Raw genomic sequence first — 27,290 nt, 5'->3', positions numbered from 1 at the left:
TCTGGAATATGTTTCCTTTTGCAATGAAGTACAATTTTTGCCCATTTTGTTTTTGCTTCCTTTTTCCTGTAATTCGTGTGTCCTGGTCAGTACTTATAAAGGTTGCTCTTTTCCATGGCTTGCTTAACTACTGCTTCCATTACAGGAGTAGCAACTTAAATAGGGGTATAGTTATAAATTCAGTGCAACAGGAAAACCACCCTTTCTCACTTAATGTTCATTTTTACATACTCTTTGTTTCCCTAATTGGTCATATGCTCCCTGTCACACGACTGCTTGCTATTCCTTGGAGCAGTCTGAGGAATCCTCCTTAATCGATAAATCATTCTGATTTATACTGTCTGGAACATAGTGGTATTGTCACTGGACTTATAATTCAGAGACGACGGCAATGCTCTGCAGACCCAGGCTCAAATCCGCCACCCCAGGTGGTGAATTCAATTAAAATTTGGAATTCATCGATAGCGATTCCGAGAATGGTCTGTAAAGGTCCCCTCAAGTGGCCTGCAAACTGGTCCAAAATGCAAGTCATTGAGGCCATGACAGAACAAGTCAGAATTCAATAAGCCATGATCTTATTGAATGGCAGGGCAGGCTCGAGGGGCTAGATGGCCTACTCCTGCTCCTATTTCTTATGTTCTTAATTGTCAACCCTATCACTCATATGCCATTGTGAAAACAGGCTGTCTCCTGTGTACATTTTGTTTCTCAAAGCTTATGATTTTATAAACATCTCAAATGGACATGTTCTCTTGTCAATGTATCTAACATGTCTATACTTGTGTTTTTGCACTAATCAATTATTTACTGTCATGTGAAATGCAGCAAACAGTTTGTGTACAGCAAGTTTCCATAAAAAGCCATGTGATAAAGATCAGAATTTGTCGTGGAGACATTGATTCAGGAATAATTATTGGCCAGGCCATGGGAAAATCTCCCTGATGTGCTTCAAAATAGTACCATGGATCTTTCATGTGCATCCAATAGGGCAAGTGGGGCCTCAACGTAAGGTCTCATTCAACAGTGAATGTATAAACATACAAAATAAAAGCAGAACAAAGAAAATTACAGCACAGGATCAAGCTGTTCGGCCCTCCAAGGCTGCACTGACCATGCTGCCTGACTGAACTAAAACCCCTACCCTTCTGGGAATCATATCCCTCTACTCCCATTCTATTCATGTATTTGTTAAGACACCGCTTAAAAGTCATTATCATACCTGCTTCCACTACCTACCCTGGCAGCGAGTTCCAGGCACCTACCACCCTCAATGTTTTAAAAAAACTTGCCTTGTACATCTCCTTTAAATCTTGTCCCTTGCACCTTAAACCTATGCCCCCTAGTAATTGAAAAGAAGTAGGCTCTCCAACCTCTTATCCCATTCATCAATGTCATGGCTGATCTCATTGTGCTTCTAATTCTAATTCTCATCAACCCCTGATAACTTTAGATCCCCTTGCCTAACAAGAATCTGTCTAAACTAAAATGAAAGTGCGGCAGATGCTGGACATATGCAATAAAAACAGAATATGCTGGAAAAACACAGCAGATCTGCAGGGCCAGTGGAGAAAGTAACAAAAGTTAATGTTTTAATCCGTATGACTCTTCTTCCTCTGCTTTTAAATTATTCAATCCATTTATGTTGACCTTGATTTTTAGCGCTAAACTTTAACTGAGAGAAGGGAGCTACCAGTGGAAACACACTGGCATAACATGGTGGTAGTGGGTGGCACAGTAGTTAGTACTGCTGCCTCACAGCACCAGGGCCCTAGATTCGATTCCCAGCTTGCCTCACTGACTGTGAGGAGGCTGCATGTTCTCCCCATGTCTTTGTGAGCTTCCTCCCATAGTCAGAAAGATGTGCTGGTTAGGTGCATTGGCCATGCTAAATTCTTCCTCCATGTACAAAGAAAGTTACAGCACAGGAACAGGTCCTTTGGCCCTTCATGCCTGCACTGACCATGCTGCCAATCTGAACTAAAACCCCTTATCTTTCCGGGGACCATGTCCCTATATTCCCATCCTGTTCATGTATTTGTCCAAATGTCCCTTGTATTTGAACAGGTGTTGGTGTGTGGCAACTATTCACAGTAACTTCATGTAGACTTGATGTAAGCCTATTTATGTTGCCAACAAATAGATTTAACCTTAAAAACTGTTCAAATTTTACTTCCTAGGTGATAATGCTATTGACCGAATTACTGATTGTTATCTCCAGGCTTGAGTATTCCAGCGTTGCCAACACATTTTCATCCACTATCACCTGTGTTCACTGATCTCGGTTGATTCCTAATTGAATAACATCTTGATTTTAAAATTCTGCTCCTTAAGTTCGAATATCTCCATGGCCTTCCCCCCTCTCCTTACCTCTATAACGTCGTCGAGCCTTGCATCTCACTGAGATACTTGGGCTCTTGCAATTCTGGCCTTCTGAGCATCTCTGACTTTGATAATTCCATCTTATCCTGGCCGTGCCATCAGCTGTCCAACCTTTAGAATTCCCTTCCTTTTGCCTCCCTACTCTTCTCTTTAAGGTGCTCCTTATCCAAACTTTTGGTCAAACCTAATATCTGGCTGGTTGTCTCTGTTTTTGGTAGCACTCTTGTGAATAGTTTTCGGATGTCATAAATGGTGAAGGCTCGATTACAGATACATCTTAACATAAGTAGCAGCAGGAGTAGGCCATTTGGCCCCTCAAACCACCTCTGCCATTCAGTGAAATGTTGGCTGTGTGGATGATCTGATCATGATCAAGACTCTCTTTTCTTGCCTGTTGTCACCATAACCCTTGACTCCATTGTTGATCTCAAAACCCACTGATCTCTGAGGAAGAGAGAAAAATTAGAGTCTTTGTTTTCTATTTGAACATCAACTTGTGTCAGTGGAGAAGCTAGCCCAATGGAATTACTTTACCTCACAGTTGGGGACGTGAGTATTTTGCTGCCCAATTATAAACTCATGGGCTCTCACTTCACAGTATTAGGAAGAGTAAAATGTCTGAATCTAAATTACAATTTGACCTACAGCAATGCTGGCACTTGGCTCAAGTCCAGAAAATTAACTAGCATGTTAAATTCTTTTCCACGTAATTAAAACGTTCCTGGGGTTTATTGGATTGCATTTCTCGTTGGTTTTCTTTCGGTGCTTTTTGACCTAGCCAGCAGTAGGAAGCCGAAATCGGTGCAAATGAATTGAACTAACTCTGCCAGAAGTCTCGTTACTTCCACTGTGAAAGGGTGATGCTCCCTGCAGTGTTTTTATGTATATGACTAAGTGACTCTTGTCAATGTTACCTCAGATGTTGATGTATGCTGTGCTATGCCTGCCTTTATTTGTCTGACCTGTAGACTTGCATCACAGGGCAATGCAAATAGAGATGTGTGTGCTTGAATATTGAGCAGGTTTATTTTGTTAGTAAAGCTGAACTTTAACATCAAAACAAAGAGCAGCATCAAAGCTTTTTTGGCGGGAGAAACAGTCGTTGCTGTTGTGATGTTGAGAACGCTTTGCCAACTAATTGTGCTTCAAAATGTCAAACCACAGTCATCACAAAGCAAATGATATCTTGCTGCAAACCTTGTCATTTCACCATACAGCATGACTTCTGCCACAATGAATCTGAACCTTTTAGTCATTCAAGTGTTTCCTTTATTTTGACCTATCCTGTTATTCCAATTCTTATGTCAATGCAATATAAACTGTGTTCTACTATAAAGCAGGAAAAATACAGGTCAATTCTAAATGTGTACACTTAATGCAAGAGGGAAGAGCTTGCTCGTAATTTAATATGGGGATAACCGTGACATCTCTGAAGCACTCAGGCTATGTTTTTGTGGTTTATTAAATTATGTTGGCTCCTTACTGATGTACTGCAATACTCCTGTTCAAACATGCACATTCTCTATGCAGCTTGTTTGTATTCACTGAAGTAAATCCTATTTATATAGAATTAAGGAAACTGGGTAGTGCATTGGGTTAGACATGCCTTTCACCCCTGGAATTTGAATTGAAGTTCAGTACAAAGGAGTGAGGGTTCCTGCTGACAGCATTAAGGACTTGGTTATGTAATTTTAAGAAATCTGTTTTTTACTAGGCAAGAATCGCTGAGTTAAAACAATTCTAATTCATAATCTACTCATGCCTTGTGGCCCACAAACATATAACCTTGTAAGAAGCCTAACATTTCTGGAGGCTCCAATTACAAAATCCTTTGACCAGCTACTTGCACTATTAAGGACCATTACAACCCCCAATCCTCTGTTATTACTCAATACTATGAATTCCATTCAGCTGTTAGGGACTCATCGTAGTCAATTTGGCCCATCCTTAAAGGACATGTTACATGACTGTTTTGTATATCGTATTAATAGTTTGAACATTCTAGATGATGCTGGCAGAAACTAAACTATCCATAGACAAGGTGATTGAATTGGCTCAAGTAACTGAAAGCGCTAAACAGAACGCTTTTGAACTCCCAAGTTAAGATTAATCGAATTTGGCAGGAAACGGCAGTGGCTCATTACTGGTCGTGAGCGCACTGTAGAGCCTGAGAACATGAGAAGTAGTTTGCCACACAGGTTTGGTGGGAGTTATCATTGTGGAGGAAACCATCCACAAGGCAGATGCAAATGTAAAGAGTTCATTTGTTTTCAGATACAATCAAAAGGGCTACGTGCAAACCAGATAGACAAATAGACAATAGCCAGAAAAAAAAACAGACTCCAGTGAAAAGGCTTGAAGATTTGGATAAGAAGTTTATAAGCTCAACAATGTGAAGTTAAATAAAACATCCTCCATTGAAATCTTCTTTATAGCTAACGGGTGTCCGTTAACTATGAAGGTCAATAGAGGCGCTTTCTCCAGTTATAGGAGAGCGGACATGCAAGTATTTACTGGGATGTTTCAACCCACAAGGCTTAGCAGTACAATGGCCAAGTTAGCAGCCCATACAGGGGAGGCACTGAAGATAGTGGGCACAATGTTAACACCAGTTTGCCCAGCTACCCCTGATACAATAAAAGGACAGAGGCCTAGCCTTATGGAATGTGACTAGCTGAAGCAAATCAAGTTGAATTGGCTGGAAATATTCAGCATCACTCATAGGGGTTTTCCATGAACGCTTGTGTAAGTAGAGCTAGGATGCGTACAAGCAGTTAAGGCCAAAATTTGTAAACCCTGAATCAATGCCAAATTTTTTTGGTGCAATTTGCCGAATCGGCTATGCCAGTAGTCCCAGCATTAAAGTCTGACAGCACAGTGAGGATTTGTGGCGACTGCAAATTGAGGTTGAATAGGGCTGCCCGAATAGATAGATATCCCCTTCCTAAGATAGAAGACATTTATGCAAAACTGGCAGGAGGCCTCCAGTCCATGAAATTGGACTTGAGTCATGCAAACCAGCAGTTGGAACTGGAGGAAGATTCTGGGAAATTTGTCAACATTAATACACACAAAGCTTCTTCCAGTGGTCAAGGTTACCCTTTGGTATTTCATCTACATGTGCTATCTTTCAACAGGCCATGAAAAGCCTTCTGCAAGGGATCCCAAGAATAGTCACGTATCTGGACAGTGCCTTAATAACAGAGGCATCACAAAAGAACACCAATCGGGAGTAAATTCTCAAGATTCAAGGAAGCTGGTGTTCACTTGAAAAGAGAAAAATGTACATTTTCAGGCTAATGAGGTCATGTATTTAGGATTCAGAGTCAATGCAAAGGCTTGCACTCCCTACAAGAAAAGGTACAGGCAATAAAGCAGGTGGTTGTACTGAGGAACGTAGCAAGAGTTGAAGTCCTTCTTGGGGATGGTCAACATTTTGGCACCCTTGCACTGACTTGGCAAAACAAAAAATGAATGGTAATGGGGACATTGTCATTTTGTGCAGCATGTTGTTATAGCCTGGAAAACACCTGAAAGAGTGGTTCACGTAGATTCAGTAGGAAGTAGGAATGTGACTGTTGTTTCCTTTATGAATTTTGATGGAGCAATACCCATTTTGGATAAATCAAGATGAAATTTTTCAACATGGCACACTGTTGACAGATGGTATACCAACTTTTCAAACCTTGCTCAGTTCTAAGTTGCTGGAAGTTAAATTTACTTTACTTCCATCAGCCAAAAAAATTAACTTTTAAAACCAAGGCGCCCTAAGTTCGCTGGATTTCACTAACTTCAGTTTTGAGATATTGCTTGTTCCGTCCTTTGAGAATGGCATGTTTCTGTGCAAACAAATGATTTCCCAGAAAACAAATAGAAGCAATTAGTTTCGTCCTTCACTTTGTTTGCTGTTTATAATGCTGTTTTCAGCACTCTTTAGAAAACATTGCTTATGCATATTTAGAAGCTGAACAAAAATCTTCAACAGTCATAGTTGTAGAATCAGAGGTTTACAGCATGGAAACGGGCCCTTTGGGCCAACTTGTCCATGCTGCCCCTATTTTAAATCCCTAAGGTAGTCCCAATTTCCCCACGTTTTGCCCATATTCCTCTATACCCATCTTACCCATGTAACTGTCTAAATGCTTTTTACAAGACAAAATTGCACCTACCTCTACTACTACCTTTGGTAGCTGGTTTCAGACACTCGCAACCCTGTGTTTTAAAAAAAAAGAAAATTGCCCCTCTGGGGGCACTTTTGTATCTCTCCCTTTAAACCTATGCCTTCTGGTTTTAGACTCTTTTATCTTTGGGAAAAGATATTGACTATCTGGCTGACTTATGCCCCTCATTATTTTCATAGACCTCTAAGATCAGCCCTAAGCCTGCTACGCCTCAGTGGAAAAAATCCCAGTCTATCCAGCCTCTCCTTTAACTGTAACTCAAACCATCAAGTCTTGGTAGCGTCCTAGTAAATCTTTTCGGCACTCTTTCTAGTTTAATAACTTCCTTTCTATAATAGCGTGACCAGAATTGCACACAATATTCAAGTGTGGCCTTACCAGTGTTTTGTACAACTTTATACAACCTGTACAACAAGTTTTTAGTGAAGGAAAAGTCACTTTTTTATAAAGGGGTTTTCACAGTAACTTCATTGCAGTGTTTGTGTAAGCCTACTTGTGACACTAATAAACAAAATTTACTTTTATCTCAGCTATAACAAGTTAAAATAATAACAATCATTGTGCTGTATTTTTCTTCTTTATTCTTTGAAACCAGACCTCCAAAATGACATTTCTTGTTTATTACCTTCAGAGGTGATCTGGAGCTAGGAATTGATCACCCCAGAGCTGGGAATCAATCACCAGCACAATAGCTTGCATCACTTCTACATTTAGCCAATAAAGTTGGCAGAGGTCAAAGCTGAACAGGGTAAACGACAGGGCTATTAAGATAAATTTAAGTGTTAGGCAGCCAGGTGACAGATCAAGCACAATGCAAAGTACTTCAAATTAGGGGACATGATCTAGGAAGGTACTAATACTAAATTGGAAAGAATATACATGAATGTGAAAAAAGAAAGAGATGGGGTTGGTTGTTACGGACCTGTTACTTTGTGGCTCATTAGCATCAGATTTGGGGGGGCGTACCCTAAAGATGCACAAAGAATTCCCTTTCGTAAGTTCCCAAATAAGGGCTTACCTGGCAGTTCTCCAGAAGAACTAGCTTCTGCTGGACAATTATGCTACACTTGGAATCATTCACAAAGCAATTTAAATCATTAAATTTGGACGATTCTGCCAAGGAAAGAAAACACTTGAGCGTAACTATTTCCAAGACCCAAACAGCTTGGTGTGGTAATTTAGTGCACATTTTTATACACGCTGAGCTGGATTGCAATGGATTGAATGTATTTTCTTCTTCAGTCAGAACTTGCTGCTCCTCTTGAATCAAATCTGAACACGGTTGCCAGAGCTGCCAGCTGTGGCTTAGTTGATAGCATGGCTGCTTCCCAGTAAGACAGAACAGAGCCCACATTTAACAAGAATTTAAAGGTAAAATACTACAGATGCTGGAATCTGAAACAAAAACAGAAAATGCTGGAAAACCTCAGCAGTCTGACAGCATCTGTGGAGAGAGAATAGAGCCAATGTTTCAAGTCTGGATGACCCCTTGTCAGAGCACAAAATTTGTTCAATTGAGAATCAGTCCAATGCTATACTGAAAGAATGCTGTAGTGGCAAAGTGGACCCCTTTTGGATAAAATGTTAATCCGAGGTCCCCTCCATTCTTCCTGGTGTATTGAAGAGATCCCGTGACATGATCCAAAGAAGAGCAGGGAAGTCCTTTCCCAACCTCCATCTATTGTCATGGCCAATGTTTATCCCACAACCAACATCACAAAAGCACATTATCAGGTCATTATTTCAATGTTATTACTACTTTAGTTTTTAATCTTGCTGGCAGGCCATCCTGAAAACAAAAAAGGTGCTTTTCAGATGCAAGCCATCTTTAGTAACAGATGTAACGTCTCATCATGTCCATGTTTATTGTAAGTCCTCTTTTGTGCCACACTGAGGTCCAAATTTCCAGGATGGTACTGGGAAGACAGGTAACAAACTGCAACCACTATCTTAATTTGCCACTAAATCTGCTCATGATGCATGAAATCTATAAAAAGTTTGAAATGGATATGCAGAACTCCTGGTAGTATAATTTTTGATTTGATTTATTATTGTCACATATATTAACATACAGTGAAAAGTATTGTTTCTTGCACCCTATACAGACAGACCATACTCCTTATAGAGAAGGAAACGCGAGAGTGCTGACTATAGTGTTACAGTCATAGCTAGGTTGTAGAGAAAGATCAACTTAATGTAAGATAAGGCCATTCAAAAGTTGGTGACAGCAGCAGGAAAGAAGCTGTTCTTGAGTCAGTTGGTATTTGACCTCAGATTTTTCTATCTTTTTCCCAAAGGAAGAAGGTGGAAGAGAGAATGTCCAGGGTGCGTGACGTCCTTCGTTATGCTGGTTGCTGGCCCATTCGCCCAGCTTATCTAGATCCTTCTGCAGACTCTCCACACCCTCTGCGCAATTTGCTGTTCCACCAATCTTGGTGTCATCAGCAAATTTCGACACCATACACTCGGTTCCCTCCTCCAGGTCATCTATATAAATGGTAAATAGCTGAGGCCCCAGCACCGACCCCTGGGGCACTCCACTAGTCACCAACCGCCAATCCGAATAGCACCCATTAACCCCCACTCTCTGCCTCCTATTTGACAACCAATCCTCTATCCACGCTAACACCCTACCCCCAATTCCATGCCCCCTTACCTTCTGCAATAACCTCTTGTGAGGTACCTTGTCAAATGCCTTCTGAAAATCAAGAAAGACCATATCCACCGTGCTAGACACATCCTCATAGAACTCCAATAAATTTGTCAGACATGACTTCCCCTTAACGAAACATTATCATAAAATTACGTTATCATAAAATGCCATGCGGCAGGTGGAAAAAAGATTTGCATTTATTTGACTTCTTTAACAATTCAGGCCCATCTCAACACTCCTTACAACCAATAGGTTGCATTTTTCACATGTACCCCCTGTTGATTACTTATGTTTTTCTTTTGAATCCAGCTATTTGGTGCACTGAATTGTCACAAGGATTTCAGTTGCATTTAACTTGAGCTGAGAGTTCATTGAGTGTCTAAGTGTTTTTGTCTTTCATGAGATTTGTCTGAGTTGCTTAATATGGCGATGCAGTATTGGTGGTTTTTGTTCCAAGTGGTGGGAAACCTAGTCGACTTGGTTTTAGGAGGAAAGGTTGACAGCACCTTGCTCTTGCCCTCATTTCTGTCCTTGGCTTGCTGCAATGCAGTAAGAAGTCTCAACACCAGGTTAAAGTCCAACAGGTTTATTTGATAGTAAACACCACAAGGTTTCGGAATGCTATTCCCTCGTCAAGTGAGAATGCTCCAGTGAAGCCCAGTGCGAGCTGGAGGAGCAGCATCTCATCTTCCGGTTGGCCACATTGCATAGCCCTTGGTGCTCAGTGTTGAGTTCGGCAACTTTAGATTTTGACCTTTCTCCTCCATCTTAAACCTTGCCCCCCTTTATCCAAAGATGTGCATGTTAGGTGGATTGGACATGCTAAATTGCCCCAACTCTTCTAAAACGTGTAGGATAGTTGGGATAAGCCATGGTAAGTGTGTTGGATTCCAGGCATAGGGCAGGGTAGAGGGGCTGTGTAAGACATTCTATCAGAGAGTTGGTGTCGACTCAAATGGGCCAAATAGCTTTTTCTGCAGTGTAGAGATTCTATGATTTAAGGACAAGTGCTCATCTACCATCTTGGATAGATAAAAAAGGCATTATTTAAAGAAGCAATGAGTTTCCCTTGGTAAAGTATATTATCAGGTAATTAACCTTTACTGTTCATTGCACCTTGGTCTCACATTTGCTTCCATAGAACTAACTGCACTTCAGAAGTATTTCATTGATTCCCCGAGTGCTTCAGTGCATCCTGAAGATAGAATGAACAGCTAGTTTTTTATTCTTTTTCGGCTGGGGCAGAATGACCTCTTTCTGTGCTGTAACTGGTTCTAAGTCCTATATAAATCCATGTTAGTTCTTTGTATTTGTATGTTTTCTCTCTGCGCTATATTTGATAGTGATAACATTTTGGATCATTTAACTTGAATATGAATTGGAAGCTGACCATGGTTGCAAATGAGGGGATTGCAAATTTATATAGATGATCTGGAGGAGGGAACCGAGTGTAGAGTGTCGAAATTTGCTGATGACACCAAGATTGGGGGAACGGCAAATTGTGCGGAGGGTGTGGAGAGTCTGCAGAAGGATCTAGATAGGCTGGGCGAATGGGCCAGGAAATGGCAAATGGAATTTAATGTTGGCAAGTGTAAGGTGGTCCACTTTGGTAGGAAAAATGGTAGGAAGGACTATTACTTACGAGGCGAAAAACTGCAGCAGGCGACGGTGCAGAGGGACCTCGGGGTCCTTGTGCATGAGTCGCAAAAACCCAGCTTGCAGGTGGTCAGGAAGGCGAATGGGATGCTGGCCTTCATAGCGAAGGGGATTGAATATAAAAGTAGGGAGGTCTTGCTGCAGCTGTATAGGGCATTGGTGAGGCCGCAACTGGAGTACTGTGTGCATTTTTGGGCGCCGCACCTGCGCAAAGATATTTTGGCCTTGGAGGGAGTGCAGAGGAGGTTTACTAGGCTGATACCGGAGTTGAGGGGGTTGAGCTATGAGGAGAGGCTGAATAAACTGGGCTTGTACTCGTTAGAGTTTAGAAGAATGAGAGGAGATCTCATTGAGACGTATAAGATGATGAATGGGATGGATAGGATAGAGGTGGAGAGACTCTTCCCGCTCAAAAAAGACAGTAGGACTAGGGGGCACAGCCTCAAGATAAAAGGGGGGCGGTTTAGAACGGAGTTGAGGAGGAACTTCTTCACTCAAAGGGTGGTGAATCTCTGGAATTCTCTGCCCGTTGAAGTGGTGGAGGCTGCCTCGCTAAATATTTTTAAGACGCGGGTTGATGGGTTTTTGATAGGAGAGGGGATTAAGGGTTATGGGGAGAGGGCGGGAAAGTGGAACTGAGCAGCGACAGATCAGCCATGATCTTATTGAATGGCGGGGCAGGCTCGAGGGGCTGGATGGCCTACTCCTGCTCCTATTTCTTATGTTCTTATGTTCTTATGAAAACATATATCTCTAAAAATACATATGAAGTAGCAAATGATCATGTCGTGTTGAGTTGACAAATGCTTTTTGAAGATTGAATCTGAAATTTCTGAAGTCCATTGTTATTTAATGTTACGCAAGTGACAAGATGAATTGGTGCAGAACAAATGTTTTTGTGAAAACCAAGTCTACAAATTGAATAGTTTAAATACCCTTCAAATGTTTTTTGTTTCAGCGACGGCTTCGGCACCTGCGAAGTATTGCAGCACGAAATATATTTAACAAGAATGGTTCTCATCTTCTGGATACCTACTTTAGCTTACATCTATGTGATGATGCAAAGATCTTTAAAGGTAATCTCAAAAGTTGCTGCAGATATGTTTTTATTATGGGAAGAAATTATTTGGTATAGCAAAGTTGAAACTTTTGCTTTTAGATTCCCATGGTGACCTCAGATGGTGGCATAATCATCTTTCTTTTAGAAGCTTGCAGGTGAAACCTTACTGAGCTGTTTGGAATGGTGAGCCCCTCTTATTTAAAACACTTGAGTGCCATTAGATGGATTACTTGCACACTTAACAGACCCTTTTTACTTTTAAGCAATATATGTTACATTTTCCAGGTGTTCATATGCCTCTTCAAGAATGTAAAGTTTATTTACATTCAACCTCCAAGAGTTTCCTGGTCTTAATAGTACCTTGCGTCTGTAGCATCTTAGTGTAGTAAAATATAGCAAGTGTCGCCGAACAAAAATATATGCAGCTGTGTGACAAAATAGGTTTTAAGGAGCCTCCATAAATGACAAAAGGAGGGTTTGGGGAGGGAAATCTGGGCAGCTGAAACCAAAGAGGTTAAAATTGGAAGTGTAGAGGCTAGAATTGGACACGCCCAAAGATCTCGCAGGGTTGTGGGGTTGGAGAAGCTAGGTGATAGGGAGAGCATAAAGTAAGTTTCAAATAAGGATGAGAATTTTCAAGTTGACGTGTTGTCCAACTCTGCTGCTAGCAGTAATGACTCTGCATGTACTAATTGCCAGTCCCAAACTAGCCATTTAAAATGTTGGGATTTGCTAAATAAATAATTTTTTACTTGTTTCATGTTCACTAACCAATGCAAGATCTACCAAATGGGATACGTTGCGTCTTATGCACCAAGTGTTAACATGAAGCATTCCCAGTTTAGGTTTAATATAGTTGTCAAGTTCACTTTGCTCTCCTCCAACACTGACTCAATACTGTCTTGCATTTATCGCCTTTTCCTGCTTTGCATCATGGAGTGTCTGATAGGTATTTTAATACTGATGAGTCTATATGCCTGCTGGAAATTCACGTTTTGCAAGTCCTTTACACCCTCTAGTTTGGGCTGACTCCAAATTTAAAACTTAAGTGCAATACTCCAGTATCAAAAGAATTGCACCACTGGCTTCCAGAGAGACTTTTCTCTGACTAGATACTGAAGAAAAACTATAATGCATTTATTTTTATTTAGATAAAAATAATGCAGTTGCAAATTCCTTGGAGTCGTGACAGAACCATCTCAACCCTGCATCCACCAAAAGCTAAACATAGCCATTTCTGTAGCTTTGTTGAGAGTTGTCGCTGAACATTATGATAGTGTTGTTGAAGCCCTCCTAACACTCGAGCAAAATACCATAGATGCTGGAAATTTCAAGTAAAGACGGAAAATGCTCGGGTTCTGTCAAAGGATCATTTAAATCTGAAACGTTAGCTCAGTTTCTTTCCACGGATGCTATCAGATCTGCTGTGTTTATCCAGCATTTTGTTTTTATCCCTTCTACCACTAGTTACTTCAGAAATGAAATGCAAAGTATGATTTTAAATATGGAAAATGAAGAATGTAGCTTCCTTATCGAGGTGTTTAGAATCTTATTCTTGTACCTGTGAAGTACTTTACTGAACTGTATTCCACTGATGTACAGTCACATTCTTTATGGTATTCTTGTTGTTACTTGAATTGTAAACGGTCGTACAAATCAGGCTACTTGATTGCATCTTAAGCCAACTTACTCTTATCCTTCTAAGTTTCGTGTTATATGTTATCATTGAATTAAGAATTTCTAAATACTTGGCACGATAGCCAAGGAGGGAAATGAGTTCATGTGAAGGTTGAGGCCTCAAGCTGCAGCATTCATTTGGACTTGTCTGATTTTTGTTTGCTTTCTTTCTCCCCATTAAACACTGTACTTGAATTCTGTTGCTGTCCTATGATTTCTGCAGGTTCATGAAATGTTTTCTCGTACAGATGCAGTACCACTTAAAAATAGTCTTCTGTACAAACAGACAGCAAATAGCGGCTTGAAATTCTCACGTCAGCACATCTTACCTGTCTGCTGTTGAATTGAATTCAGTTAGCGTTCACCCAATCTAAATTTAATTTCCTCAAATTACTAAGATTGAACAAAAATTTATGAAAACTGGAGATTTAAAAAAAATTTTAATTGCATTCTGCTTAAAAATCTGACATGCGTACCGCTCCATTGCCCGTTTATATATTTGCAAATCAGGCCACTGTGCTGTTCCTGCTTGTAAACAAAAACTGAAGCAGGAGAATCCAATAAAGAAAGTCATGTGATGTTAGTGTGAAGAATTGGATGACCTATGAGACTGCTTTGAATCAGTGGACTGGTCAATATTTAAGAACTCAGCAACCTGAACAAGTCTTCTGCCACAATAACAGACTTCGTTAGTAAGTGTGTGGAAGACTGTGTGCCAAAGAAACAAATCTGTGTGTTTCCCAACCGGAAACCATGGAAGAAGGGGACATCTGCTTGCTGAAGTTCACATCTGAGGCGTTCGAGTTGGGTGACCCTGACTTATGCAAAAAAGCCAGATACGATCCATGGAGAACTATCAAAAATGCCAGGAGAGAACTGGATCAAGCTGGAGTCACAGGCAAGCCACACGAAGACCCACAGATTATGGCAAGGTTTACACAACATAACAGGCTATAAGGTGAAAGCATGTAGAATCACTGATAACAATGAGCTCAAAATATTTTATGCCCATTTTGAGCAACAAGAAGACATGATCTACCCTGGAAGTCTCAGTTGAACCAGTATCCAAGGTCATCATCAGATGTCAGATTAGCCGCCTTGAAAGTTAACCCAAAGAAAGTGACTGGGTCAAGAAAGATCAGCTTAATTCACAGTAGGTCCATTTACAAGTTTGATGGCAGTGGGCAAGAAGCTGCTCTTGAATCGCTTGGTATTTGACCTAGGCTTGGGTACCTGGATGAGCACTCAGATCCTGCGATGACCAACTGGTGGGGGTATTCGCAGACATCTTCAACCTCTCTTTACGATAATCTGAGGTCCCTATCTGCTTCATGAAGACAACCATCATCCTGATACCAAAGGAAAGCCACATACGTCCTTAATGACAAACGGCCAGTGGCTCTGACATCCATCATTATGAAGTGCTTTGAAAGTTAGTCATGGCACGAATCAATTCCAGTCTCCCAGGTTGCCTGGATCCACTACAGTTGGCCTGCTGCCACAATAGGTCCACAGCAGATGGCATCTCCCTGACCCTGCACTCAACCCTGGAACACCTAGATAATGAAGACACCTGTGTCAGACTCCTAATTTATTGACTACAGCTCAACCTTCAACACCATTATTCCTATGAAACTCATCTCCAAACTCCATGGCCTAGGCCTCGGCTCCTCCCACAGCAACTGCGTCCTAGACTTCCTAACCCACATATTGCAATCAGTAAAGGAAGGCAACACCATCTCCACAGTCATCCTCAACACCAGTGCCCCACAAGGCTGTGTCCTCAGCCCCCTATTATGTTCCTTGTACATCTATGACTGTGTGGCCAAATTCCCCTCCAGTTTGATTTCTAAGTTTGCTGATGATGCCACCGGAGAGGATCAGATCTCAAATGATGACGAGACGGAGTACAGGAATAAAATAGAAAATCTGGTGAAATGGTGCGGTAACAATAATCTCTCCCTCAGAGTCAGTAAATAGAAGGAGCTAGTCATTGACTTCAGGAAGCAGAGTGGAGGATGTGACCCTGTCTGCATCAACAGAGGTGAAGCGGAAATGATTGAGAGCTTCAGGTTTCGAGGTGTCCAAATCACCACCAACCTATCCTTGTCTCTCCACGCTGTTAAGAAAGCCCACCGATGCCTCCTGTTAAGAGGCTAAGGAAATTCAACGTGTCTGCTCCGGCGCTCTCCAATATTCACAGATGCAGCAGAGAAAGTGCCCTTTCCGCAAGCATCACAGCTTGGTCTGATACGAAATGATACAAAAGCCTAGGTCAAATACAAAGCAATTCAAGAACAGCTTCTTCCCTGCTGCCATCAAACTTGTAAATGGACCTACTTGACACCGAGTGACTGCAACACAATATTCTGCACCTTCTCCTTTTCCTTCTGCCCATGTAGTCTATGAACATTGTTTTGTCTGTATAGCATGTAAGAAACAATACTTTTCACTGTATCCCAAAACACCTGACAATAAATCAAATCTCTAGTAAAATCTGCTGATGGCTCCAAGGAAATATGTTCAGAATTGATTTCACAAACCTTGTGATATTTGAGGTGGGATCCAGGGTGGTTTGAATGAATTTTTTTTGTAGCGACTGGGAGTTAATTATTGAATTACTTGTTTCCAGAAGTGCTTTGCGAATTAATTCTTAATGCACTTTGTTCTCTTTATTTCCTTCAGCATTTTACACCAGTGAAGTTGTGAAAGATTCTTTGGTAAGTAGTACTTAATTGGACTGATAATAGCTCTTTTTTTTAAATGAAGAATTTGCACCAGTCCTGTCTGATCATTCTTTGGGCTAGATGAGTCTGTGCATTAACTTAAATTTCCAGCTTCACTTTAATCAAGTTCAGTCAGCATTTTACAAAAAGAGATAAGGAGAATTGAGGAACCTGTGCCCTGACAGGAAAAAACCCAAGTTTAGGGCCATTAGCAGAAGCTGAACAGTTAGTAGCAGAAGTTTTTGTGTCAAGCTGAGGCCAGTTGGAGCATCCCTGCTGCTCACCTTGACACAGGCTCTTGTGAGAGACCAGGGATAAAAGTTACTCAACTGCTCTGACTGGATGAAGCCTGATTTTCTCAGCAACTAGCTGAACAAATTTGTTGAACTACTGAGGAAATCGCCATTGTTGACTTCAACAGGTTTGGACATGAATGCTTTTTTTAAAAACATAAAGTAAAGTTTATTTATTAGTCACAAATAGGCTTACATTACCACTGCAGTGAAGTTACTGTGACAGTCCCCTAGTCGCCACACTCCGGTGCCTGTTCGGATTACACTGAGCGAGAATCTAGCATGGCCGATGCACCTAACCAGTACGTCTTTCAGACTGGGAGGAAACCAGAGCACCCGGGGGAAACTCGCGCAGAAATTGATCCAAGCCAGGAGTCGAACGCCGATCCCTGGCACTGAGGCAACAGTGCTAACCATCAGTGTGCATTAAAGTGGAGAAAGTTGCCAGTTCCTTACCATTCCCTCCCATATGTACTGTGGATAGATCCACAGAATTCCTACAATGCCGAAGGCCATTCGGCCTATGGAATCTGCGCCAACTCTCTGAAAGCATTTTTAAAAACCCATTCATGGGACATGGGCATCGCTGGCTGGCCACCAAATGTTGCCTATCCCTAGTTGCCAGAGAGCAGCTGAAAATTAACCACGTTGCTGTGGCTCTGGAATCATATGAAGGCCCAGTCGGTAAGGCCGGCAGATTTCCTTCCCTGAAGCATCTTACCCAATCCAAGGAATGTAAGTTAATCAAATCCTTTACTTAAGTACAGTAGCGTTTCACTAAATAGTAAGCAGTGTACAATAATTGGTATTGTCACAGGCTTTGTCACCATTTCTGGTACCAACACTTTCCTAGTATTGCTTAGTCAACAATAGAAATAAAGTATTGCCATCACTAATGATAGAGCCCCAGCCTGGTACATCACTCTGGTTGTTGAGTACTTTATTGTTCTCTCCAGATATAAGGCTGGTTTGAAAGAGACAATTCTGTAGACGGTAACTTGGTAGAAAACATTGTCAGTCTTTAATATTGAAAAATAAGGTGTAATAATCTCAACACTGCAGGCTTTTATTAAATATTGAAGTCATGATATAAATTTCTATTCTTGTCAAATTTGACCCTCAGTAGTTGAATTCAATATTGGATTATACATTTATTTCAATTCAATTTTAGAAACAGTTGAATGGGAATTTCAACATTAACAATGGAATCTATCCCCTTCTACTTAATAAAATGATGGTTTCATCAGCATTTTGGCTGTAATAAAAGCGTGGTAAAAGTGCACAGTTTCTTAATGGGTGGGTAACTCAAAGTTCAGAGGAGCTTAAAATTAAATCAAAGACACTTAGCAAGAGGAGTTGTGAAAATCTGGAATTATGTTTTTCTCTTTTCACCACAACCTCCCACATGTGATAACCGGCATATGTTTACCTGGCAATGTGGTGCCTTGTCAGTCATCAATTTGGGGAGGATATTTACATGTGTCTATCGGGAGAGTAACCGACTTGGTCTCTCTTCGTATGACAGACCTGCCATCCCAGGAATCAGCCTGGTAAACCTTTGCTGTACCCCCTGTATAGCAAGGACATCTTTCAGATATGGACACCAAAACTACACACAATACTCCAGGTATGCTAATTACCTTTGAGAAGGTAGTGATGAGCTGCTTTCTTGAACTGGCAGTCTGTGGTTTAGGTGCACCCACAGTGCTGTTAAAGATGCTGTTCAGGATTTTGACTGTGACAGTGAAGGGATAGTATTTCCAAGTCTAGATGTGTGCTTGGAAGGAAACTTGCAGGTGGTGTTCTCTTGTCTGTTACCCCTGTCTTTCCAGATGGTAGAGGTTGTGGGTTTGGAAGGTGTTGTAGAAGGATTCTTGGTGAGTTACGGCAGTGCAGTGTAGGCGGTAGACACTGCTGCTCCTGTGTACAGCAAGTACTTAAGGTCGATTATACATATGGCTGATGTATCAGCATTGGTTCAGTTAAAAGCACTCTCAACTCTGAGTCGGAATGTTATGGGATCAAGTTCCACAGAAATTAAGGCTGACACTCCAGTGCAGTACTGAGGAAAGCAAGGCTAACTTTGCTTTGGGTGAGATATTAAACTGAGGCTCCGCCAGCTGTCTTGGGTAGATGTAAAATATCCCAGGGCATTTGTTACAAAGAGTGAGGACTTCTCTCTGATATTCTGGTGTAATTTATCCAAGGTCAGGATCAGTCAAACAGTGTGTCAGGTCATTATTGCATTGCTGTTTGTGGGAGCTTGCTGTGTGTGAATTGGCTGCCACATTCCCTATATTACAACGATTGCATGTCAAAAGTGCTTCATTGACTGAAGTGATTTGAGATATCCAGTGATACATAAATGCAAGTCTCTTTTGTTTATGAATATCGATGAGTAGAATAGTGTTGCAAATCTTGCGCATTTTTATGAGTAGCAGTGAGAAGTCTATGCAGGTTGTCTCCAAGCAATTCAGATACATTTGTGGACTATGAGGTTTAGCATCATATCACCTGCTGCACCTATTCACTGGAAACCCTGCTGTAATTTATTTGTCTGCTTGGGTAAGTGATAGTGCATTTATATTTGTAGATTCAAGCTCCACGCCAAAACTTGAGCACGCCATCTAGATTGGCACACGAGCACAGTGCAGAGGGAATATCATTATTGTTGATATTGACACCCGTTCGAACAAAAGTAAAAGATCCCATGGAGTGAGTTGAAGAACGGGGACTTTTTTTTAGCTCAGAATAGATTGATCGCTCACTGTTTAAATTTGCTGCTTGTGGGAGCAGCTTCAGCATCACATTTGTAAACAAAGGAGAATGACTTAAGCATCTATAAAGCTCTTTGGTATATCTGAGAACATGAAATAAGTTGGCCGTTGTATTTGTTATTCAAATTAAAACCATGATGAAACCTTTGCGTCTGATGTATTTCATCAAGTTTTGCTTGTCTGGCTGTTTTTTGCATGCCGTTTTGGTTAATAGTTTAAAGGCTTTTCTCATTACAAGGTTCTGGATTAGCACAGTTTGTGTTTAAGGGAGTGATGGTGGATTCAGTGCACATGAACTTTAACTCATTGACCTCAAAGTTTCACTCATGTTGACAGATACTAGAGGGATGGGATACAACAGGAATATGCCTGCAGTAGATCAATTTCCTCAAAAAAAAATGGAGCTTTGAGCTGCAAAAACCTTGGGTCTTTAATGAGAACCAGACTTTTTTATAATTCCTTCACAGGATGCAAGCTTCAGTGGCATGCCCAGTATTGATTACAAATCCATAATTCCTTCTGAAGTCCACTTGGTGCAGGTACATCCACAGTGCTGTAAGGAAAGGATTTCCAGGATTTTAACCCTGCAATAATGAACAGCAGTGATTTACTTTCAGCCAGGATGACGTGTGACTTGAACTTTCCGGTTATGATTTTCCCGTGCCATCTACTGCCGTTGTCTTTCTGGGTTATCGAGTTGCAGTTTTGAACAGTGTCACCCAAAGTGAGTTGTTTCAGTGCATGTTGTGGAACGTAGATCCTCAGTATAGACACCATGCTCTTGGTGGAGCGAGCAAATATTTAAAGTGATGGATTGGATGCCAATTAAGCTGTTTGTTTTGTCCTGGATAGCTTTGACTTTCTTGTGGCAATGGAGTTGCACTCATCCTGGCAAGCAGCGATTTTCTCATTGTCATCCTGACATTCATGGGGACAGGCTTTGGTGTCAGGAAGTGAATTACCACAGAATTCTCAAGCACCTTCTCATTGTAGTCAGTGTTTATATTGCCGAACCAGGGAATCTTCTCATCAGTGGTAAAGCCCAGGATGTTGGCAGTGGACGATTCAGCAGTGGTCATGCTTTTGAATGCCATGGGGAGATGATTCAGTTCTCTCTTGGTCTTTGCTTTTGCACTTGTATGGCTTGAATGTTACGTGACACTTAGCCCAACCCTCACTCACGTCCAGGACATGTTACATATTGGCACAGACTATCTTATTTTCTGAGGCATTTCAAATAGTGCTGAATGCTGTGGAATCCACAGGAAACATCCATCCTTTTAACTTTATGATGGAGGGAACATCATGGATGAAGCAGCTGAAGACAGTATGACCAAAGGCATGATCAACATAGGAATTACAGGCTAGAGTGAGCTCTTCAAGCCTTCTCCACCGTTCAGTAAATTCACAGCTGATCTGGTTGTGGCTTGGACTCCATATTCTGTCTATCCCTGATGATTTTAGATTCCTTTGTTAGTCAAGAATCTATCTATTTCTTAAAAATATTCATTGTTTAAGCCCCAACTGATTGCTGCAGCACTCTGCTCATCACATCTTGGCAACCTGAAAAAGACCCAATTATCCCTGCACACTGCTTCCTGTTAGCTGGCCAATCCTCTATCCATGCTGGTATGTTACCATTTCTCCCACCGATATGAGTTTTATTTTGTACGGTAACCTTTGATGTGGCATCTTCTCAGATGCCCTCTGGAAAGGCATCCAGAGGTTCCCCTTTATCCATGTTGCTTGCTATTTCCATGAGGAGTTCCAATGAATTAGTCAAACATAATTTTCCTTTCAAAAAAAAATCATGTTGACACTGCTTGATTTTAGAGATTTTCTAAATACCCCTCTAAATTGAGCTCTTGCAGTTGTGGGTCTGAAATGATTGACTTTGAATATAGAACATAGAACATAGAACATTACAGCGCAGAACAGGCCCTTCGGCCCACGATGTTGCGCCGACCAGTTACAAAAACAATGACCCACTAGCCTATACCAATCCCTTTTCGTCCATAAACCTATCCAGAGATCTCTTAAACGCCCCCAAACTAGACGCATTTACAACTGCAGCAGGCAGGGCATTCCAATCCCTCACCACCCGCTGGGTAAAGAACCTACCCCTGACATCCGTCCTGTAGCTACCCCCCCTTAATGGTAGCCATCGTCCTTTTGTGCCAAGTATGACTCCAATCATTGAAGAGATTTCCCCCCGACTATTAGTGACTTCAGTTTTGCGTGATCTCCATGTGCCCTAGCCCTCAGTCAGTTGATGCTCGGGTGTCTTGGGAGACAGTCACTCTCTCCTCATCCTAATTAAGCTCTTTTTTCCATGTTTGGAATGAGGCTGTAATAAGGTCTGGAGCTGAGGACTCTTGTGGAGCCTGAACTGAGCATCAGTCAGCTGATGGCATTGCTGAGTAAGTTATGTTTGACAGCACTTGATGACAGTGTCCATTACTTTGTTAACGATTGAGAGTAGGCTGATTAGGTGGGAATTAGGCAGATTGTATTTGTCTTTTGTGGACAGGACGTACCTCAGCTGTTTTTTACCCTTCCGGTTGATGTACTGGAACAGCTTGGCTGGGGAAGCAGCTGATTCTGGAGAAGTCTTCAGCAATTAAGGATATTATTTTGGCTCACGTTGCTATATCCAATGCCTTTAGTTGTTTCTTGATATCGTGTGTAGTTGATTGGTTTGGCTAAATACTGGCATCTGTGTTACTGCAAATCTTGAAAAGAGGCAGAATTGGAGCATTACTCAGCATTTCTGGTTGAAGATGGTTGCAAATATTTCAGCCTTGTCTTTTGCATTAATGTGCTAAGCGTAACAATCCTCCATCATGGCTACGTAGTTTGTGGAACTGCCGCCTTCTCCAGTTAGTTGATAAAGTATCCATAGCCATGAAAGAACTGGAGAACTGCAGATGTTGCATCCCTGTTCAAAAAGGGGTGTCAAGATAAGCTGACCAACTATGGGCCAGCTAGTTTAACTTCTGGAGTGGGGGGGTGACCCCATAGAGATAATAGTTCAGAAGGAAATTATTAGTCACATGGGCTAATGTGGGTTAATTAATGAAAACCATGATGTACTTGAAAGGAAAATGGTATGTAAGGAGTTTTCTGAAGAAGTAACAGAGGGTTGATGAGAGCAGTGTTGCTTATGTGATGTACATGGACTTCCACAAGGCATTTGATAAAGTGCCATGTAACAGTCTTGTGAGCGAGGTTCAAGCCTATGAATAAATGGAACAGTAATGTTGCTACCATATAAAAGGCATTATCTGAACGTGGTAAGAATTTATGCATATGCTGCTGAATTTAAAAATAGCCCAGCAGCCAAGCTTTAAACTAACGTTGGCCTTGTTCAAGAATATTACAAAACAACTCGGATAGTCAGATGCTCTTTCCTAGGATAGAAAAGTCAAGTACTAGAGGACATAGATTTAAGGTGCATGAGAAAAAGTTTAGAGGAGATGTGCGAGGCGTTTTTTTTTTATACGGAGGGTGGTGAATGTCTGGAATGAGCAGCCTGGCGAGGTGATAGGAGCAGGTACAATAGTGGCGTTTAAGGGGAAACTAGACAAATACGTGATTAGGATGGGATTAAAAGGATATGGACTCCGTAAGCACATAAGGTTTTAGTTTAGGCAGGCATCATGATTGGCACAGGCTTGGAGGGCTAAAGGGCCTGTTCCTGTGCTCTGCTTTTCTTCGTTGTACTTTTGAAGTTACTTGAGTAAAAGTGGTCAAGTTATTAACAAAAATACAAATGCAAAGTTTAAAATGCAGATAAAGGAAAAAAATACTTAAAATGAGTTAAAGAAATATTGTCGGCATGTTGCTTGAATTCTGTCTTTCCAAAGTAAGGGCATGGAAACTTGTGATGGCTTGTTAAATCAAATGGATGAAGTTTTCCTTTGTAGGTGGACTCTATGTAGAGCAGATGCTGAGAGTATAAGCTCATTTCCTTCCTGAAAACTGCAGATACTGACATTTGAAGGTTATGGGTTTCTTCTCAGTAGACTTGGGATGACTTTGTGGATGCTTTGCTCTGTTCCATGATATCGGAAGTTACACCAGCTATCATGGGGCTGGTTCAGCTGAGAGCTGTGTTTGTATTGTGTCTCTTACTGTCACATGAAATGGTTCTTAAAGCCTTCTTCGTATGATTCAAAAATGGCTGCTATTCCAAATTGTTAGTTCATGCTTCCATATTAAATATTAGGTTAGCCGGCATAGTTCCATCCATTGTCTTATAGCCAAGATAATTGACCTTTTTAAATGTCTCAGCCATCAACCTGAATGGCTCCCATTCTTCCAGATTTGGTTAGATAGTACAGATGTGTTCATACCTCCAGGGAATCCACTGTCAATTAGTTTCTGTTTTCCCCTTCAGAAACGTGCATTGAATTTCAAATGTTTTCACATGTCTGAATATGTCCAGTTACAATCCACTTGGAACCTTGTAGAAGTTTGACAAACATTTCAATTGTAATAGATCAGGTGACATTGGCAGCTATTTTTAAGGCTCAAAACTGTCCATTTAAAAGAAATATTATTTTACAAAATCTATAACATAACTCATTGCTCAAGATGGCAGCCACTTGAATACGAAATTGGCCAAGTGACAGGGAACAGTAGTAGTTAATAGATGTTTTTGGAGCTGGAGGAAAATGTGTAGTGTGGTTTACCAGGGGTTAATGTTGAGACCCTTGATCTTACTGACCAGATCAATGACCCAGACCAGTTGCTTCCAGGTACTGTGCCACAGCACACAGTCCACCAATGTGCAGGTTAGGTAGATGACACAGATGCCAAACTGACCAGGCTAATTTTAGAGATGGGCTCTGTAGAACTGAAGAAGACATCTGACTAGAGCTGAATCTAACTAGGTTCAGGTAGGAAAGGAAGCAGTGAATATAATTTTTGGTGTGTGCAGGTTTCATCATTGTGGTCATCATTTTACATTGTTGACTGAGCATTGACCCTTCACAACCATTTTTGGGCCTTAGAAATGAATACCATCAGCTTTGAGCTGATTCCGAAGTTGGTCGCTGATCTTATCTGCACACTCTGATGATACTTTATATCATAGATCAGTGTGCCATGCTTATGCTGATGCATTATCACACTTAACCTACTGAGCAGATACCACCATGTTTGCCAGTAGATAATTTGTCTGTGAGAACTTCTCAAGGACATCCTGGTACAGTCTTGATGAAGGAATTAGCAAGCAGTTATATTTGGTGGTTGTATCTGGATGCTCAAATCCTGTGCACGAATAAGAATACATCACCATTGTCCCTATCACACCCTTGGGAGCAGCCTGAAATGCCATGCAATGATTGCACCAAGATTTTGCTGGTCCATTTTAGATTTGCATGTTCTTGGTCATAATTGAGCACAATAAGTGGCCAGAAGTTTTTATGATCAAATGTAGATGTACATTTGAACAAGCCATGAAAAAACTTGATAACATTTTTGCAAGATTTGGTAAACTGAAACAAATTGTTCGTGATAATAGTTCACGGTTTATATTGTAAGAGTTTGATTACCTCAAGGGAGTTACGTTGAATTTGTATAAACCACTAGTTCAACCTCAGCTGGAGCATTGCGTCATTTCCTCACACCGACTCTAGGGAGGATGTAAAGACATTGGAGAGAATGCAGAAATGATTCTCAAGTGGTTTCAAGGATCAGGAACTTTAGCAATGAAGATAGATTAGAGAAGTTGACTGTTTTCCTTGGAGCATGAGGGACGTTTGATAGAGGTATTCAAAATCATAAGAGGTCAGGACAGAATAGGTAAGGGGTATTAGTGTTGCTCCAGGCTCTTGGCTGGAGATCATTACAGACATTTGGGTTCTTTTTCAGCCATGACAAGTAACAGACAATCAAAATTGGTGAACTTTGCTTCTTACCTTTATGCTTGCATGTGCAAATGATAATCACTTTGCCCTCTTAAGATTCTCTTCCTCTTAAATTCAAATTGTTTTATTTCAAATGCTTATCTGTTTCACATCCTTCAAGTTCAATCAGTGTGTTAGTTGATGCATCAATTCTGTCCTTTTTTTCTTAATGACCCTAAAGCCACCTTCCTTGGACACAAGTTTGTAAATAATGATACTGGCAGGGCTCCAGGGCAGCTAGAAAGCCCCAAGGAAGAGAGATTACAGTTATCTGGATAAACCAGAGAGTTTGACAACAGAGGAGGCTAAGAGGAGATTTAAAAATTGTGAAGGTATATATCAAGTAAGTAAAAAGGAACTATATACAATGGCTGGAGGGTTGATGACCACAGAATCAAGTTGGTTGACAGTTAGGATGTGGAATGTGCTGTCCGATAGGATGGTAGACACATTCAGTAGTCATCATGAAAAGGAATTGGATGAAGACTTCAAAGAGAAAAAAATAGCCAGGATGTAGGGAAGGAGCAACAGAGTGGAGCTTATTTGGAAAGACTGTTTTATACTGTACTATTCTGTGATCTCTGACTGATTTAACAGTGCATAGAGTTTAATTTTGAATATGAGGACAAAGGAGGGTATAGTCAGAGCTTTGGATGGTAGGGGGAAAAGATAATTAAAAAATTACACTGAACCTTGTCTGTAGACATTGTGATTGGAGGGCGGAGGTGAGAGGTGGGTCACTAATCCAAAGAGCTATTTTCTTGTAGAGGTTCTCCAGATGTGGGATTTCATAGAAAATTGTGGAGTGCAACAGTTTTCAGGTCAATACTTTCTTGCGAAATGTTCAAGGTTTTGGTCGACATTTAGGTTGTTTGTGAAGTTTTCTGATCGAGCAGACAGAGATGCAACTCGGAATAATTACTAAAATAATGGGGTCAAGCATAAATGGCCTGAGGTAACACCAATAACAATTTGCATTTTTATAACATCTTTAATGTAGTTGAACAGTTGAGTGCTTCTGTGGATCAGTTGAGTAAAAAAAGTCTAATTGAGCTTCAAAGGCAGGTAAATGGGTTTGAAGTACAGATGAGCTGCTATGTAATTGAATAGCAGAGCAGATTAAGGGACAGAATGACTGACTCCTATTCCTGTCCTCGTTTGCAGTGGAAATTGTTTGTTCCATGACAATCGTGCAGGAAATGAGACCAACTGCTGAAGCCATTCCTGAATATCTTGGAATTCAAAAGCTCTGAATTATTGCCATTTTAATGCTTTAAAACTGACATTGATTTTCCGATTTGATTCATTATAGAATCGTAAAATCATACAGCGCAAAAGATGCCCTTCAGCCCACACTGACACATTAGAAACACCCAAACTCTCACCTAATCCCATCTGTCAGCACTTGGCCCAAGTGCTCATCCAGATTCTTTTTAAAAGATGTGAGGCAACTCGCCTCTACCACTCTCCCAGGTAGCACATTCCAGACCACCACCACCATCCTCTGGGTAAAGATGTTCCTTACATTCCCCTGCCTAAACCCCCTGCCCCTCAACTTGAGCCTATGTCCCCTCGTGACTGACCCTTCAATTAGGGGGAACAGCTGCATCTGATCCACTCTGTCCATGTCCATGTTACAAAGATGTTAGGGGTAAATTTTTCACTGTGTGTTGAGTGAGTGGAATCGTCAGCTGTCAGTGGTGGTAGAGGCGAACTCGCTGGGGTCTTTTAAAAGACTTCTCGATGAGTATATGGGATTTAATGGGATTGGGAGTTACAGATAGTTCTATGGCTTTGTAGGTATGGATGAGATCGGCGCAACTTGTGGGCCAAAGGGCCTGTTTGTGCTGTAGTGTTCTATGTTCTATGTCTCTCATAATCTTGTACACCTTGATCAGGTTGTCCCTTAGTCTTCTCTGCTCTTGTGAAAACAACTTATGCCTACACAACGTTTCTTCTTAACTTGAATTTTCTAT

The 27,290-nt window shown here is 41.1% G+C and overlaps 1 protein-coding gene across 1 annotated transcript in view; it reads left to right on the top strand.

The window, feature by feature from the left end:
* uvrag (UV radiation resistance associated gene) overlaps positions 1-27,290 on the top strand; it is a 320,344-nt gene that overhangs the window by 20,218 nt on the left and 272,836 nt on the right. Inside the window, exons 2-3 of the mRNA XM_080197696.1 lie at positions 11,828-11,945; positions 16,292-16,326. Of these exons, the coding sequence (XP_080053822.1) occupies positions 11,828-11,945; positions 16,292-16,326 (153 nt within the window). The remainder of the gene's footprint in view (positions 1-11,827; positions 11,946-16,291; positions 16,327-27,290) is intronic.

Source organism: Carcharhinus amblyrhynchos, chromosome 10 (assembly GCF_965287045.1).
Source record: "Carcharhinus amblyrhynchos chromosome 10, sCarAmb.v2.hapA, whole genome shotgun sequence".
Taxonomy (NCBI): domain Eukaryota; kingdom Metazoa; phylum Chordata; class Chondrichthyes; order Carcharhiniformes; family Carcharhinidae; genus Carcharhinus; species Carcharhinus amblyrhynchos.
This window is presented reverse-complemented; position numbering and strand designations above follow the sequence as displayed.